The following is a 19,330-nucleotide window of genomic DNA, read 5'->3' as shown; positions in this document are numbered from 1 at the left end:
CATTCGGCCCTTCTGATCTGCACTAGCATTCGTGCATCCTATCCACAGCTCAACCCCTTCCATTCTTCACATTGACCTCACCAACCACAGCCCACTGGCCCAACCTGTGGCTACTAGTTAACTCGCAGTGTCCAATCATTTGTGCAGGTCGTGTGTGCATGTGGTATGTGTACATGTATGTGGTGAGTGCCAGTGTGTGAGTGGTGTATGTGTACATGTATGTGGTGAAGTGCCAGTGTGTGAGTGGTGTATGTGTACATAGAAACATAGAAATTAGGTGCAGGAGTAGAGGCCAATCGGCCCTTCGAGCCTGCACCGCCATTCAATATGATCATGGCTGATCATCCAACTCAGTATCCAGTACCTGCCTTCTCTCCATACCCTCTGATCCCCTTAGCCACAAGGGCCACATCTAACTCCCTCTTAAATATAGCCAATGAACTGGCCTCAACTACCCTCTGTGGCAGAGAGTTCCAGAGATTCCCCACTCTGTGTGAAAAAAGTTTTCTCATCTCGGTTTTAAAGGATTTCCCCCTTATCCTTAAGCTGTGACCCCTTGTCCTGGACTTCCCCAACATCGGGAACAATCTTCCTGCATCTAGCCTGTCCAACCCCTTAAGAATTTTGTAAGTTTCTATAAGATCCGCTCTCAATCTCCTAAGTTCTAGAGAGTATAAACCAAGCCTATCCAGTCTTTCTTCATAAGACAGTCCTGACATCCCAGGAATCAGTCTGGTGAACCTTCTCTGCACTCCCTCTATGGCAATAATGTCCTTCCTCAGATTTGGAGACCAAAACTGTACGCAATACTCCAGGTGTGGTCTCACCAAGACCCTGTACAACTGCAGTAGAACCTCTCTGCCCCTATACTCAAATCCTTTTGCTATGAAAGCTAACATACCATTCGCTTTCTTCACTGCCTGCTGCACCTGCATGTATGTGGTGAGTGCCAGTGTGTGAGTGGTGTATGTGTGCATGTTTTGATGGGGGGAGGGGGTTGAGTATCATCAGCTAGAGTACCCAGTGTGGGGTGAACCAGACCTTGCTGTTCTGGGGAGGGTCAAGTATTTAACGAATGGAACAGGCTCCCAGCCATTATATTAGAGTCATAGTGCGTGCGGCCCAACGTGCCCACGCCAACCAACATGCCCCCATCTACACCAATCCCACCTGCCTGCGTTTGGTCCAGGTGCCTCTAAACCTGTCCTATCCACGTACCTGTCTAAATGTTTCCTAAACTTTGCGATGGTCCCAGCCTCACCTACCTCCTCGGCGGCAGTTACCCCCCTCAGACCCCCCCCCCCCCCCCCCCCCCCTCGACATAAACCCAGTGGTTCTCGAGTACTGACTTGTGTTTTATTTTCAGGATCTGGAGAACAAGGTGGACCACACGAGGCATATTCTGCGTTGTATTAGGGATATCAGCCGCCCGCCCCGGCCCGTGGTAGCCAGGCGAGAGGAGAGAAGAGGAGTGGGCCTGGGGCAAGGCCAGGCACACCGAGACTGTAACACAGAATGAATGTAACTCCTGCCCTTGCATCCCCCGGTGCTCCTGCGCTGCACGGCCAGGCTCATCTCGCAACCTCCACCGCCTCCACGCATGACCCTGGACCAGTAGGCGGACAGAGCGGGTGCCGCGACTGGAGGAGGCCCGCCGTCTTGCAGCGAACTGCCCCGGTGACACCCACTTAATGAATGAACGAACGAACCCATCAGCCGGCCGGTGACCCTGACCCCGGCAGAAACCAGGCCCCTCCAAGCAGCACCGTCCTGCCCCCCCCCCCCCCCCCCATCACCCGTCCCCTGCTGGGCAGCGCTGGGGAGCAATCAGTAAACACGGATCTCAAGTCAGCACATTACAGACTGCAGCCCCCGAGAGCGGGGCGACCCACAGACGCTGCCTGACCCACTGAGGTACTCCAGCACTCTGTGAAACGTCACCTATCCGTGTTCTCCACAGATGCTGCCTGACCCGCTGAGTTACTCCAGCACTCTGTGAAACGTCACCTATCCGTGTTCTCCACAGATGCTGCCTGACCCACTGAGTTACTCCAGCACTTTCTGTCTATCGTTGGTGTAAACCAGCGTCTGCAGTTTTTTGTTTCTCCCCTCCCGGGATTGGCTGGGCTGCCAGGTCACTGATCCGCTATAACCGCGGCTGGATAACATTTCACTGGGGGGGGGGGGGGGGGTCGCTGCTGCTAAGGGGGGTTGGGCTCCTCGGGTAGGGAGGGCTGGGGGGGGGGGGGGGGGGGGGGGGGAGTTGGAGGGTTTGAGGCTGGGGCTGGGAATGACCCCGGTGCTGCCTTCAGTCCACCCTTGGCCTCACGGCCTGGGTCCCGGGTGGAGACGGCAGAGCTCCCCGCTTGCATCGATGTGCCACCCCGTCGCCGTGGTCACTCCGCTCCGGCCACTGCGGACAGCGGCAGCGCTGGCCACATTGAACACGCCTGCCATTAGCTTTGACTTGCTCGGATACGCTGAGGTCACAGAAATTGTTAAAATATTTCCCCTGGTGACGCCCAACGCTCATTCACCCGATGGAGACAGAGACCAAAAACAAGAGACGGGGAGAGTTCAAATAGTCCCCACCCACCACATACTGCCCCCCCCCCCCCCCCCCCCCCCCCCCCCCCCCCCCCCCCCCCGCCCCTCCCCTTCCCCCCCCCCCCCCTTCCACCCCATTCCCACACGGACAGGGAGACAGATGTTATCGCCCCCCCCCCCCCCCCCCCCCCCCCCACACACACACAAATGTAACCCGGGACACCGCCCCATCCTACAATGTGGACACGGCGTAGATCCCAGTCCATCCTCACTCCCACTGTGGGCAGGGATAGCGACAACTACAGACTCCTTACATCCCCCCCCCCCCCCCCCCCCCCCCCCAACAGGAAGAGTGAGGAACCTCCAGGCCCCGTCACCCCCCCACGTAACACGGAGTCCACCCTCCTGCCACCTCCACTTTAAATTCCAGTTGGAATATTTTGGAGAGAAACAAGAAGAGGCGCGACAACTCCCCTCACTCTCTCCCCGTGTAACGGAGCGACAGCTCCAGCTCCCCCCCTCTCTCTCTAGCTCCCCCCCCCCCCCCCCCCCCCCGTGTAATATGGAGCTCCAGAGCCCCCCCCCCCCTCTCACTCTCTCTCTCTCCCCCCCCCCCCCCCCCTTTCTCTCCCCGTGTAACACGGACCGACTCTCACGGCCCCTAGACCACTGAGTTCCCCTCAATGAGCAGCTTGCTTTGCAAACACTGACTGTCCCCCCAATGTTTACATTTGTATGTAGCAATGTGTGTGTATAAAACGCCAACCCAGGAGATGTATTTATTGACTGAAGCATAAAAGATGAATTATAAAGAGATTTATTTGTTTTGCACACGGAGATCGAGGTTAAAGGTACTTTACGGAAATAAATGAAACTTCAGAGACGTTTTAAACGAGTTGCCAGCGTGTTCTGTCCTCTCCCCTGGCCTTGTCTGTGGGAGAGGGGTGTGTGTGGGGGGGGGGGGGGGGGCTTCATGCAGGGACACGCGGGTAAGGGGTTAGCGGGGGGGGGGTATGTGTGGGGGGGCAGGTGTGGGGGTGTGGGCAAGTGGGGGGGGGGGGGGGGGGGGGGGGGGGGCTCTGGGAGCGAGGTTACCGGAGCAGGGGGGCAGGGGACGGCTCTAGTTTGTTTTAGTTTATTGTCACGTGTACCGAGACACAGTGACAAGCAAAGATCATAGGTGACATGATCTCTGGTGACAAGCCTCTATGTTACGCGCTACCCAATCAGTGGAGAGACGATACGGTGGAAACAGAAGTCTGCAATTAAAACTGATATGACTGAAGAAGGGTCTCGACGCGAAACGTCACCCATTCCTTCTCTCCATAGATGCTGCCTGACCCGCTGAGATACTCCAGCTTTCTGTGTCTATCCGGTTTAAATCAGCATCCGCAGTTCCTTCCGACTCAAGATAACATTGAGGAATGAGGTCTGAAGAAGGGGGTTCGGCCCGAAGCGTTGCCTGTTTCCTTCTCTCCATAGATGCTGCTGCACCCGCTGAGTTTCTCCAGCATTTTTGTGTACCTGACATTGAGGACTGTTTGACTGAAGACTCACGATCTTAGCAACAAGGTTTTGGTGAAAGGGGACTGCCGTGCGGGCACACACACACACACACTGCTTTCTAACCCAGGGCAGGGGGTTCAGAAAGCAGGGAACTGTCTCGTTACCATCGCTGGCCACCACACTGGAACTCAACGTAAAACAACGCAGCAGAGTTTGCATAGTTTTGTGAATAGAAGGTTAAAGTTAACAATTAGCCCGAGGTGTTTATCTTCGTCACAACAGGGTGGGGACACAAGGTGGTGCCGGTGCAGTGCAATGGGCTTTCCAGATGACACGCTGTACGTGCCTCGGAAGTCATGCAGCCCGTGGGCACAAAGAAGGGCACAAAGTGCTGGAGTAATTCGGCACAAGATCAAAGGGCTACTGGAGAGTCATGAATCATTGCTTCCTTTCATCCACCCTCGGCAAGAGGAGTTTCCACCACCCTCACCCCAGGGCAGACTGCATGTCGCAAGAGCAAGAGCCCAACTTACTGCTCGTGCCCGTGTGCCACTGGGGCATCAAGTGTCTGCTCACTCCCGAAGCCATAGGGTCTCCAGAATTAGCCTCTGTGGTCAGTATAATGCACGTTGTGTAATCAGGTTGTATCAATTATCCTGCCCCAGAGCAAAGTACTGGCCTATAATAACATAGACACAGAACACAGACACAGGAACAGGACTTTGGCCCACAATGTCTGAGCCAAACACGATGCCAAGACCAACTCGTATCAGCCTGCACATCATCCATATCCCTCCATTCCGTGCATATCAACGTGTCTGTCCAAACGTCCCTTAAACGACACTATCGGGCCTGCCTCCACCACCACACCTGGCAGCAGCTTCCAGGCGCACACACACACACACACACACACACACACCACACACACACACACACACCCACACACACACCACACACACACACACACACACACACACACACACACACACACACACACACACACCCACACACACACACACCCACACACACACCCACACACCACACACACACACACACACACACACACACACACACACACACACACACACACACACACACACACACACACACACACCGACACACACACCACACACACACACACACACACACACCCACACACACACACACACACACACACACACACACACACACACACACACACACACACACACACACACACACACACACACACACACACACACACACCGACACACACACACCACACACACACACACACACACACACACACACACACACACACACACACACACACACACACACACACACACACACACACACACACACACACACACACACACACACACACACACACACACACACACACACACACACACACACACACCGACACACACACACACACACACACGCACACACACCACACACACACACACACACACACCACACACCCCCGACACACACACACACCGACACACACACACCGACACACACACACCGACACACACACACCGACACACACACACACCGACACACACACACACACGACACACACGCACACAGACACACACACACACACCGACACACACACACACACACACACACACACCGACACACACCACACACACACACACACACACTCGCACACACACACACACACACACACACACACACACACACCCCGACACACACACCGACACACACACACACACACACACCGACACGCACACACACACACACACACACCGCCTTCTGTGTAAATGTTTTATTATTCATGTTTTATGTGTTATGCCTGTCATGTTGCCACTTGCGGGCGGAGCATCAAGGCAAACTCCTTGTATGTGAATACTTGGCCAATAAACGTATTCATTCATTCAGGTCTGCCCCTCGCGCCGCGTTTAAACTACCCTCCTCTCCCCTTCAAGTTATCCCCTCTAGTATTTGAAGTTTCCATCCCAGGGAAAGGATATTACCGTCTAACATTCCTTTTATCAACAAATAATGGAAGGGTCTAGACGGGAGATGGCGGCCAATAAGACAATTTGAAATTCAGACCAAAGGCACAACTATTCGCAAAAACCAGAAGGAAACGTTCATCCCTCTGCTGACCACGGTCTGAATTGAAACGCTGAACATAAAGTGCTGGAGTCCCTCCGGGTCAGGCAGCATCTGTGGAGGGACTGGCTATGCCTGAGGTTGTTTGTGGCCAGTCCTATTTGGTCCTGGTCTTTTCGGGCCTCCAGCTCTTCAACCCCCCTTCGTCCCTCCCTCCCTTCAACCCATCCCCCCCCCCTCTCTCTCCTCCCCCCCCCCCCCCTCCCCTCTTCCCCCCCCCCCCCCCCCCCCCCCCCCCCCCCCCCCCTTCTCCCTCCCTATCCCTCCCCCTCCCTCCCTTTGCTTGCAGTCTGAAGGCGGGTTCCAAGCCGATCCGCCATCTCGCCTTTTGCTGTGAGGATTCAGACTGACCCGCTGAGTTACTAACTTCGTAACTTTGAGCGCTTCAGGTATAAACCAGTATCTGCAGATCTTGGTTTTTGCACTGGAGAGTTGCAGAACCGCCCCTTTCCGGGAAAATGCTGGGTTTCACTTTCAGTCGAGCTGTTCCACTCCACGTCCCCGCAGTGAGCGATGCGGCGCTGAAACAGCCTGATCCCGGATCGGGACGGTAGCGCAGTCGGCGAGTTGCAAGGTTGCCCCGTCATGAGGTGAGTGTGGACCCCGCTCCCGCTCCCGCCCCCGCCCCCGCCCCTGCCCCGCTGGTCTCGCCGCTCCTGGTCGCTGCTTCAGCCCGTGTTGCAGCGTCGCATTGCTCAGTGGAGGGAGGGAGGGAGGGAGGGAGGGAGGGATTGGGGCTCCCAGAGGCGGAGGTGCACAATCCCCGAACAATAGGGACCCGGAGCGGGGGAATAAGCAGCTTGTGACCGGTACTGACACCCGGGAACTGTTCGGGGCCTTCGGGTGACCACGGAACGAATGTGCCGTTTGGGTGGGGAATTAGAACATAGAATATAGAAAAGTACAGCATCGGAAAAGGCCCTTCGGCCCGCCGTCAGTGTACACAATGGTGCCAAGATAAGCTAACGATAGTCACTAAATGCTGGAGTAATTCAGCGGCTCAGGCAGCATCTCTGGTGAAAATGGACAGGTGATGTTAGAAACATAGAAACATTGAAAATATGTGCAGGAGGAGGCTATTCGGCCCTTCGAGCCAGCACCGCCATTGATTGTGATCATGGCTGATCGTCCCCAATCACTAACCCGTGCCTGCCTTCTCCCCATATCCCTTGACTCCACTAGCCCCTAGCGCTCTATCTAACTCTCTTAAATCCATCCAGTGACTTGTCCTCCACTGCCCTCTGTGGCAGGGAATTCCCCAAATTCACCACTCTCTGGGTGAAAAAAGTTTTTCTCACCTCAGTCTTAAATGACCTCCCCTTTATTCCAAGACTGTGGCTCCTGGTTCTGGACTTGCCCAACATTGGGAACATTTTTCCTGCATCTAGCTTGTCCAGTCCTTTTATAATTTTATATGTTTCTATAAGATTTCCCCTCATCCTTCTAAACAAAATACAAGCCTAGTCTTTTCAATCTTTCCTCACATGACAATCCCGCCATCCCAGGAACAAGTTGTACAACCAGAACAAGTGCAATTTCTTAACTGAAATGCTCTTGTTAATGTTGTTTCATTGTATGGTAAGCCCAATAGTGAAACACTGACCCTTAGTTAAGCATTCAAAAATAAATCCCACAGAATCTGGACAGGACATGCAGCTGCACATTCTTCCATCTTCAGATAAAATGCCTTTTAACTTTCTTTGTTCATTTATGGTCAGCAATATGCTTTCAGCATAGTTTAATCTGCTCTTCCCAAACTTTAGTCAGACAATGCAATATTTTCATGTTAAACAATCTCATCAAACATTCCAGTATTTTATTAGCAGCATTTTCTGAACTACCCTAGCTCTCTGCTCTAACCACAGTCATAAATGCACCTTCAGTATTCAAATTGTACCACTCTTCCTCTTAAACCAAGATAAAAATCCCATTTCAAGAAAACTTCAAGTATTATCTTAATTTACACAAGGGTTATAGCTGGGTTCCTCCAAATCATTTGACCCCCAAGCTTATCAAATCTACTTGGCGAGATTGTTTCACAAATCCTAAACAATGAAATATACACAAATTAGGCTTCAATTTTCTGCTAAGGTTTTTCTGTAACAACATACATTTACAGTGCAGACTAAATGTAAGACAGGAATGACAATGTACTGTGCAATGAAGCTATACATTAAATCACATGTAGTATTTGCAAGATGCCGACATTGCACTTTTATTTTGCAAGGTTGTAGCTGTACAGGCCAGTTTTGTTTTTGTTTTATTCTTCCAAAAATATTCCTGTGAAAAGTCTAAGTTGCAGAGTTCACACTGCCTTGGAATGATGGGGTTGTTGGGTGATATCTGTTGCGTTTTAATTATGTTGTTGCTTTTAGCAGCTTTAACAGATGTAGGCAAGAACCCAATATCTCCAATTTCAGCATTATTAGGCACCCCTCCAGGGACAAACTTATCTGATTTTACACCTCCACCACCTCCACGTACAGCAACCGCTTGTCTGTTCTGGAAGATTCCACCGCCCCGACGAATTGCACTTGGATGAGTTGGTGATGCCATTGGGGGTTGACCAGGACGAATGGGCTTAGCAATCTGTGTGGAGTGCACTCTCCTTGCCATGTTCTTTGCTTGCACAGCTTCCTTGCTGCGATCCACTTCCTGCTGGTAGCGTTTACGATCTCGAGCTTCATTCTCCTTCGCTTCCTTCAATGCGTACTCCAAAGCCTTGACCCTTTCCACTGTAGCTCGGAGACGTTTCTCCAGTTTTGGAAGCTCACACCAAAGGTCTGCATTGTCTCGTACCAACTGCTTGTGAATCTTGGTGAGCTGTTCAAGGGTGTTTTCAAGAAAGGAGATATTTTGCTTCTGTGCAGCGCTCCCACCAGTATCATCAGAATCCATTTCAGCATTCTTTTGACTCTCGTGGCCACGTCTTGAACAAAGAAAATGTCCTAAGATTATGGAGTGTCTGGAGCTCTTTTGCCACAGTCTCTTCAACCCACCATGTGCTTCTTAATGTACGAGCTTATTTCTGGCCGCGGGCCGTTTAATAATTCTATTTTTAGTTGTTGGGCGAATGGTCCGTCATCCACCCACTGGACGGGCGCCACTATCCCGCTATTTGCCTCGAATACTTGTCTCAATCTGGCGAAATAGTGGCGCACGTCCTTGTCCTTGTCTGCACACATTCTCTTATTTTATTAATTCATGTCAACCATGTTTCGGTAATGCTCCCTTATACACCCGTCCGTCCATGCTCCCTTATACACCCGTCCATGCTCCCTTATACACCCGTCCATGCTCCCTTATACACCCGTCCATGCTCCCTTATACACCCGTCCATGCTCCCTTATACACCCGTCCATGCTCCCTTATACACCCGTCCATGCTCCCTTATACACCCGTCCATGCTCCCTTATACACCCGTCCATGCTCCCTTATACACCCGTCCATGCTCCCTTATACACCCGTCCATGCTCCCTTATACACCCGTCCATGCTCCCTTATACACCCGTCCATGCTCCCTTATACACCCGTCCATGCTCCCTTATACACCCGTCCATGCTCCCTTATACACCCGTCCATGCTCCCTTATACACCCGTCCATGCTCCCTTATACACCCGTCCATGCTCCCTTATACACCCGTCCATGCTCCCTTATACACCCGTCCATGCTCCCTTATACACCCGTCCATGCTCCCTTATACACCCGTCCATGCTCCCTTATACACCCGTCCATGCTCCCTTATACACCAGTCCATGCTCCCTTATACACCTGTCCATGCTCCCATATACACCCGTCCATGCTCCCTTATACACCCGTCCATACTCCCTTATACACCCGTCCATGCTCCCTTATACACCAGTCCATGCTCCCTTATACACCCGTCCATGCTCCCTTATACACCCGTCCATGCTCCCTTATACGCCCGTCCATGCTCCCTTATACACCCGTCCATGCTCCCTTATACACCCGTCCATGCTCCCTTATACACCCTGTCCATGCTCCCTTATACACCAGTCCATGCTCCCTTATACACCAGTCCATGCTCCCTTATACGCCCGTCCATGCTCCCTTATACACCCGTCCATGCTCCCTTATACACCCGTCCATAGCTATTCTCCTTTGTTGGTAAACATTATCATTATGTTCCCATTCTAAATGCAATACTTCGCAAGGATTGTTCATATTCAACACTGTTTAACCGATAACTCACGACCAGGTTTCCAAAATCCCGTTGCCACCTTGTGAAACTCTCTTTAGGGTGTGTTATCCCTTCTACTGCCTTCTGAACATCTTGAGTGTCCACGCCCAATATACATATACCGACTGGGCTGCTCCTCCTGAATCAGGCATGGCGATCATTGGCAGGATATTCCCCTCCCCTTCGCTCACTCGGTCAAAGGTCGGGCGAGGCGGGCTCATTAGGGCCCCCATTTCCTCTGTTATTTGTTCCATAAATGACCCCAATGGTTTAAAATGAGTTCCTGACCTGGTGACGCTTGGATTTTGTAAACCCTGTATGGGTCCGTGAACTCGGGCCATCGTGGTCCCAGCTTTGCTCCTTTCTCCCGGTGGCAAGGCCACTCCACCTTCCTGAAAATAGGGAGTGGGTGGGCACTCGCCGTCCCGGGGTTCGCCGGCAAAGTCGCCGACGCATTTTGAGGCGGCGATCGATAGAAGACCTCGTTGTCTCCTTTCTGTAGGTACGCCGTCATCTGTTCTTCTTTTTCCTTTTTCTCCTCCTGCCCATCCTTCCGTGTTTTGGCTACATCGAGCCAAATTCATGCCTGTTGGTAGCCTAACTTAGTGCTTTATTCTTTGGAGCGCAGAAGGTTAAGGGGGGAATTGATAGAGGTTTTTAAAATGATGCGAGGGATAGACAGAGTGTGAATATTGCGGACTTGAGAATTAGTTTAGAACATGAGGGGGAACTTCTCTTTACTCAGAGAGTGGTAGCTGTGTGGAATGATCGTCTAAAAATAAATAAGTTATGGACGGGAAGGGAATGGAAAGCCCATATGGGACTAGGGGAGAATATGTGTTCGGCACGGACTAGAAGGGTCGAGATGGCCTGTTTCCGTGCTGTAATTGTTATATGGTTAAACCCATAGTCCCTTTTCCACCTCCGCAGGTGTTTACAATTGATGCATTTTTCATCACCTTCCTATCTTTTTTGAGTTTGTCGAACCCATACTCCCCTCTCGTTTACACTGTCAGTACTTACGATTTCCTTTTTCCTCCTTCAAGTCACACTTGACAAGGGTTGATGAAGTCCCAGACATCCGTGGCTGCACCACACAAGTAGTCGCACTACCCATGGACAATTATTCACAACAATGGTCTCTTACCCATACTTCGGTTTATTTTTCCTGTACAGTTTCGCGAGAGTACAAAGTAGTTCGTCAAAATCAAACAGTTTACCTTTTCAGTTTGTCGAGCCCATTCTGATTCCCTCCTCGAGATTTACGACGATACTTTTTCCCTGTCAAGTCCAACTTGACTCTGAAGTCCCAGACTTACTTGGCGACCCAGTCTCCGGAGTAGTCCAACTGCTCTCCTCAATTGTCCCCGACAATTCTGTACATGGTCTCTGGTCTCCGAGGAAGGTAACAAAATACAACTCGGCAAAGTCAAAATTACTGAACCAGGGGCCCCATCCTACGGAACATTCAGTTTTATCTCGGTCGTGTCGATTGGACCCCGTCACTCTGTTTCCACCTCCCGTAAATCCTTAAAGTGAGCGCTCTTGGTTTATTGGAAGAAGGCAACACAGGTATTGGGGCCCCACGTTGGGCGCCAATTATGTTAGAAATATTTTCCCAACAAACGACAGTCACAGAAATTTAGATCCATCTGAATGTTTAATACATGAGAGAGGATCACACAGAGTACAGGCGCCTGAGTGAGTCTCCCTGCCAAAGGAGCCCTCAAACTCATTATTTTATACAATGGAGTAAACAATGTATCGACCACGACTTAATCTCATCATGCAGGTATCGAACATGACTTAATCTCGTCACACAGAGTACAAAGTACAAACCCACAGTCAGCACATAATGTTATCCCAAGATAGACTTGCCCATACATGATTCTTAAAGGTACAGTCCCCGATAACTATAGGAATGAATTTTTATATCATTCTCGTCCTTCAACGCCACATCTGGGTAGCACCGGGGATAGTGATGGAGACAGATAGATTGTGGCATTTAAACTTGAAGACAGGTGCATGGGTATTCGTGGAATGGAGGGATATGGGACAGTGCAGTCAGTGGAGATTAGTGTAATGTTACAGCATGTTAGTGACTCACACGCCGAATGTACCCAGTCCACACTGATATTTGTGGATCTATCTCTCCCCAGGAATAACATGGCCCAGTCAGTGCTGCCCAAGTACTTCAGCGACACGGAGATGAGGAGCCTGCAGACCGGGTACAGTAACGGAGACGTGGTGTCAGCGATGCTGCGGATAAAGCGGGTGGAGGATTCGGGCAATGTGCCGATTAACATCGCAGTGTTGGGAGACGGCGGGGCCGGCAAATCCACCTTCATCAACACCATGAGGGGTGTCCGCAGTGGTGACCAGGGAGCGGCTCCGGTGGGGGGATATGAAGCCAGTGTGAATCCAGTGGGATATCCCTACCCCTCTCTGCCCAATGTCCAGCTCTGGGATCTGCCCGGATCCAACTCACTCGGCTTTGAGATGAGCCGCTACCTGAAGCAGGTGCAGTTTGAAAGCTATGACTTTTACATCATCGTGTCCCAGTCCCGCTTCAGAGAGAGTGACGGGGAACTCAGCAAAAAGATTCAGCAACAGGGGAAAGGTTTCTACTACATCCGCTCGAAGATCGACAACGACGCCTTTTCCATGCAGATGCAGGGCACTGACTTCGGGGAAGGGCAGCGACAGATCCGCCAGGATTGTCTCAACAACTTCCATCGGGTCAGCGTTGAACCACCGGCCATTTTCCTGATCTCCGGTCTGGAGGTGACAGGATATGATTTTCCCAAATTACAATCTGCCCTCGCCAGTGATCTCCCGAAGATAAAATCAACCGCCTTCCGTCTGGCAATCCCAAGGATGATGCAGGATATACAGAGGCCCAGACGCCAGATACTGATGTGGTGTATCATACTCTGGGCCTTCCTCTCAGGGGCACTAGGAATGTTGCGACTCCCGACCTTGCCTCTCCTCACTGCCACTCTGTGCACGGTCTCCGGGTGGATATATCTCCGGAGACAGCTGGGTGTCAGTGAGCGGGAGCTGGGAATCCTGTCCGGGGCAGTGGCCAAGCCCGTGTCACTACTGAAAGCCGACATGGACCGACCCTCGCCACACAAGCTTCAACTATTGGTTGCAAAAGCATTGTTGTTGGTTGTCATTGTGGCCTTTACAGTAGTTGGGTTCACGGGCACCTTCCCCCCAGTGCTGCTCATTGTCTGTGGCTCAGTGTCCTCACTTGCTTTTACCCTGCTGGTTCTGATGTGTTCTCTGGATAAGCGGTTGCGATCTGTACAGATCCTGGCAGTTGCGCTCTTTGACTAGACGGGGGTGACGGTGTATAGGTCGGTGGCTGTCAGTACAGCTTGATCACGGGTAAGAGTACATTACCCTGGCAGGGCCAACACTGGTGTGTTCGGGAGCTCTATCCCACACTTTGTAAAGTATAAATGTATTCACGTAGAAATAGCTGTGTGTGAACTATTGGTGACCTCTATATATCACTCCCATTCACTGCTACCCGCTGCTCCGTGACACGGCCCTATTCTGGGCTTCACCCTCTGCTGGAACATGTGTCAACATTAAATGTGCTGAGGTTTGTCTCAGTGAAACACACGGGGACCAGGGGTCGGTAGAACACTGGGCTCCATGGTTTAACCATGAGTGATTTCCAAGAACTGTAACTCAATGTATGTTCATTTTCAATGTTCCCTGTTGTAAATAAATACATTAAATCTTACATCACAGTGTTGTCATCTGTTGAATCCAGCGGCTTCTATTAGCCTCCAACATACCTTCCCACCGTGTTTAACTATCCCGCTCTGTCCCCAGCGATCAGGTGGGGAATGGGGGAAAGGCGGGTTCTAACAGGAAAGGGTCCCGGAAGCAAGCTGAGACCAGACCGTCTATGTACAGCGCCAGATGTGGCCCCGGGTTGACCTCCTGTGAACTGTGTCCGGCCACATCTGGCCGCATCAGTGACTGTTCGCTTTCAGTAGCGAGCGCAGTGACTGGTGTTGGGACCGCTGGTGATCCAGTGAAACATAACTGTGATACTGACCTGTCCACCTTCCCCGCTGCAGTCCCTGCCCCAGTGGTCAACCTGCTGGGATCTCTGGCCATTGACCAGCGCACCTTTCTCTGACTCCAGTGCCCAAGTGGCCGGGAGCTCCAACCTTGCAGGTAAAATGTTTAAGAAAGAACTGCAGATGCTGGAAAAATCGAAGGTAGCCAAAAAATGCTGGAGAAACTGAACGGGTGAGGCAGCATCTATGGAGAGAAGGAATTGGCGATGTTTCAGGTCGAGACCCTTCTTCAGACTGATGTCGGGGTGTGAGAGGTGCGTGGAAAAGGAAAGGAAGTAGGCGGAGACAGTAATGCTTTTGGAAGGACTGGGAAGGGGGAGGGGAAGGGGAGGGAGAAAGGAAGGGCTATCTAAAATTAGAGAAGTCAATGTTCATCCCGCTGGGCTGTAAACTACCCAAGCGAAATATGAGGTGCTGTTCCTCCAATTTGCGCTGGACCTCACTCTGGCACTGGAGGAGGCCCAGGACAGAACGGTCAGATTGGGAATGGGAGGGGGAGTTAAAGTGCTGATTGGTTATTGCGAACTGAGCGGAGGTGTTGGTCTCGCCGATGTAGAGAAGTTGACACCTGGAACAGCGGATGCAGTAGATGAGGGCTGGATGAGGTGCAGGTGAATCTCTGCCGCACCTGGAAATACTAATTGGGTCCTTGGATGGAATCGAGGGGGGAGGTAAAGGGACAGATGTTGCATTTCCCGTGGCTGCTGGGGAAAGCACCCGGGGAGGGGTTGGTTTGGGTTAGAAGGGCCGAATTTACATCCAGATCATTTCTATGTATCACAAACAACAGAGTTCCCAGTGAACATTCCCAACACCCGGTCGATGCACATGAACTCTTTCCCAGAGTTGGGGAATCGAGGACCAGAGGACAAAGGTTCAAGGTGAAGGGGGAAAAGATTTAATAGGAATCCGAGGGGTATCTTTTTCACACAGAGGCTGGTGGGTGTATGGAACAAGCTGCCAGAGGAGGTATCTCACCCTCAATAACTTCACGTTCGACTCCTCCCATTTCCCCCAAATACAAGGCGTAGCTATGGGCACACGCATGGGCCCCAGCTATGCCTGCCTATTTGTTGGTTAAAACGTCGAGCAATCCTTGTTCAATACATACCAGGGCCCCATCCCCGACCTCTACCTCCGCTACATCGACGACTGCTTTGGTGCCACCTCCTGCACCCGCACACAACTGACTGACTTCATCCACTTCACCACTAATTTCCATCCGGCACTCAAATACATCTGGACCATTTCTGACACTTCCCTACCATTCCTTAACCTCACTATCTCCATTGCAGGTGATAGACTTCTGACCAACATCCACTATAAACCCACTGACTCCCATGGCTATCTGGACTACACTTCTTCCCACCCTGCTTCCTGTAAGGACTCCATCCCCTACTCCCAATTCCTCCGTCTACGCCGCATCTGCTCCACGAATGAGGCGTTCCACACCAGGACATCTGAAATGTCCTCATTATTCAGGAAACGGGGGTTCCCCTCCTCCACCATAAATGAGGCTCGCACCAGGGTCTCTTCCATACCCCACAACACTGCTCTCTCTCCCCATCCTCCCACTCGCAACAAGTCCTCACCTTTTACCCCACCAGCCGTCACATACAAAAGGTAATCCTCCGTCAGTTTCGCCACCTCCAACGTGACCCCACCACTCACCACATCTTCCCATCTCCCCCCATATCTGCCTTCCGCAAAGACCGCTCCCTCCGTAACTCCCTTGTCAATTCTTCCCTTCCCTCTCGTACCACCCCCTCCCCGGGCACTTTCCCTTGCAACCGCAAGAGATGCAAGACTTGTCCCTTTACCTCCCCCCTCGACTCCGTTCAAGGACCCAAGCAATATGTTCCAGGTGCGACAGAGGTTTACCTGCATCTCCTCCAACCTCATCTATTGCATCCGCTGCTCTAGATGTCAGCTGATCTATATCGGTGAGACCAAGCAGAGGTTGGGCGATCATTTCGCCGAACACCTCCGCTCGGTCCGCAGTAACCAAGCTGACCTCCCAGTGGCTCAGCACTTCAACTCCCCCTCCCACTCCGTCTCCGACCTCTCTGTCCTGGGTCTCCTCCATGGCCACAGCGAGCAGCATCGGAATTTGGAGGAACAGCACATCATATTCCGTTTGGGGAGTCTGCATCCTGGGGGCATGAACATCGAATTCTCCCAATTTTGTTAGTCCTTGCTGTCTCCTCCCCTTCCTCAGTCCCACGCTGTCTCCCATCCCCCAGCCTTCGGGCTCCTCCTCCTTTTTCCTTTCTTGTCCCCGCCCCCGATCAGTCTGAAGAAGGGTTTCGGCCCGAAACGTTGACTATTTCCTTCGCTCCATAGATGCTGCTGCACCCGCTGAGTTTCTCCAGCTTGTTTGTGTACCTGCCAGAGAAGGTAGTTGAAGCTGGGACTATCCCAGTGTTTAAGAAACAGTTGGACAGGCACATGGATAGGACAGGTTTGGAGGGTTATAGACCAATCGCAGGCAAGTGGGACTAGATGAGCTGGGACATTGTTGGCCAGTGTGGGCTAGTTGGGTTGAAGGGCCGAAGGGTCTGTTTCCACACTGTATCGCTCTATGACTCTATGACCCACTCAGTTGTTGGAGCGACCTCACCCTCAATGATGTGAAATGTCGCCTCCAAACAGACAACTCCACGTGTCTGTGTTCCGAACAGCTTCAAGCTTTTATACACAGAAACATAGAAGATTGATGCAGGAGTAGACCATTCGGCCCTTCGAACCAGCCCTGCCATTCAATATACTAGTGGTTGATCATCCAAAATCCGTACCCGTTCCTGCTCCCCCCCACCCCCATATCCCTCAATTCCGTTAGGCCCAAAAGCTAAATCTAACTCTCTCCAGAAAACAACCAATGAATTGGCCTCCGCTGCCTTCTGTGACACTCATCCTTCTAAATTCCTGTGAATTTAAGCCCAGTCGGTCCATTCTTTCACAATTTTATTCCGCCGTCCCGGGAATTAACCTGGTGAACCTACGCTGCACTCCCTCAAAAGCAAGAATGTCCTTCCTCAAATTAGGAGACTTCAAGAGCTCACAGGAATTGATCCAAAGTCGAAAGAACACTGGAAAATGATCACCAATGCGTCCACAATAAAGGTGATGTTTTTCCAAATGGGGACTTGGTGGGGGAGCTGCAAGGGTGATGTATCCGGTCACAATGTTAACCGAAATATGTTTGTCGAGGTTGCAACTGAATCCGGAAATCAGATCACACGGCAATTAAATTGATTCTAATAAAGAAATACAGATGCTGGTTTATACCAAAGATAGACACACGTGTTGGAGTAACTCAGCGGGTCAACGCTGGAGAACACGGACAGGCGACGTTTCCCGAATTTGGGAGGGAGAAGCGGCAGGACAAAGCATGGCCAGTAATATGTTAACACGGGCGAAATTCGCCTGCAGAATCCCACCCGGGGAGCTGGTGATGGGGCAGCAGGAACAGGGTGGCCGGTTTACAAAGAGCTTCCACAGATAAACTGGACAGGAAGTCCACTTGTCCACTTGTCCACTGGTCCATTTGTCCACTGGTCCACTTGTCCACTGGTCCATTTGTCCACTGGTCCACTGGTCCACTTGTCCACTGGTCCACTGGTCCACTTGTCCACTTGTCCACTGGTCCACTGGTCCACTTGTCCACTGGTCCACTGGTCCACTTGTCCACTGGTCCACTAGTTCACTGGTCCACTTGTCCACTGGTCCATTTGTCCACTGGTCCACTTGTCCACTGGTCCACTTGTCCACTGGTCCACTTGTCCACTTGTCCACTTGTCCACTTGTCCACTGGTCCACTGGTCCACTGGTCCACTTGGTCCACTGGTCCACTGGTCCACTGGTCCACTGGTCCACTGGTCCACTGGTCCACTGGTCCACTTGTCCACTGGTCCACTGGTCCACTGGTCCACTTGTCCACTGGTCCACTTGTCCACTGGTCCACTGGTCCACTGGTCCACTGGTCCACTGGTCCACTGGTCCACTGGTCCACTTGTCCACTGGTCCACTGGTCCACTTGTCCACTTGTTGGTCCACTGGTCCACTTGTCCACTTGTCCACTGGTCCACTGGTCCACTGGTCCACTGGTCCACTGGTACACTGGTCCACTTGTCCACTTGTCCACTGGTCCACTGGTCCACTGGTCCACTTGTCCACTGGTCCACTGGTCCACTTGTCCACTGGTCCACTGGTCCACTGGTCCACTGGTCCACTGGTCCACTGGTCCACTGGTCCACTGGTCCACTGGTCCACTTGTCCACTGGTCCACTGGTCCACTGGTCCACTTGTCCACTTGTCCACTGGTCCACTGGTCCACTTGTCCACTTGTCCACTGGTCCACTGGTCCACTGGTCCACTGGTCCACTTGTCCACTGGTCCACTGGTCCACTGGTCCACTGGTCCACTGGTCCACTGGTCCACTGGTCCACTGGTCCACTGGTCCACTGGTCCACTGGTCCACTTGTCCACTTGTCCACTGGTCCACTGGTCCACTGGTCCACTTGTCCATTGTATCCTGATGGATAATATAGCAAGTGTCTCTACAGGTCACGTGTTGCTGTGGTAGCCTGGTTACATCCGGGCCCCACCACTACATCACATTTCATGTCTCCTCATTTTATTCACTTTTCCCACATATTTTCCGTTATTATTCAGTTTTTTGGTATAATTAAGATCTAAATGTGACTATATAATTCTTATTTGCTGAAATAAGCGCTCTACTAATAGATCATGCTTCTGTTACCGCCCTGTTAAAGGATCAGACTATTTCTGTGCTAACTTGTGTAAAATGATGACATCTGCTGTAAAACATTAGATTATAAC

At 51.7% G+C, this 19,330-nt stretch overlaps 1 protein-coding gene and 1 pseudogene across 1 annotated transcript; both read left to right on the top strand.

Moving 5' to 3' along the window:
* LOC129701981 (diacylglycerol kinase delta-like) overlaps positions 1–2,649 on the top strand; it is a 121,927-nt pseudogene extending 119,278 nt beyond the window's left edge.
* Positions 2,650–6,466: 3,817 nt separating this feature from the next.
* On the top strand, positions 6,467–14,140 carry LOC129701978 (T-cell-specific guanine nucleotide triphosphate-binding protein 2-like). The gene is made up of 2 exons (XM_055643436.1): positions 6,467–6,773; positions 12,545–14,140. The coding sequence occupies exons 1-2, from the start codon at positions 6,769–6,771 to the stop codon at positions 13,725–13,727; spliced, it is 1,188 nt and encodes a 395-aa protein (XP_055499411.1). The 5' UTR covers positions 6,467–6,768; the 3' UTR covers positions 13,728–14,140.
* Positions 14,141–19,330: the final 5,190 nt, after the last annotated feature.

Source organism: Leucoraja erinacea, chromosome 12 (assembly GCF_028641065.1).
Source record: "Leucoraja erinacea ecotype New England chromosome 12, Leri_hhj_1, whole genome shotgun sequence".
Lineage (NCBI taxonomy): Eukaryota > Metazoa > Chordata > Chondrichthyes > Rajiformes > Rajidae > Leucoraja > Leucoraja erinaceus.
This window is presented reverse-complemented; position numbering and strand designations above follow the sequence as displayed.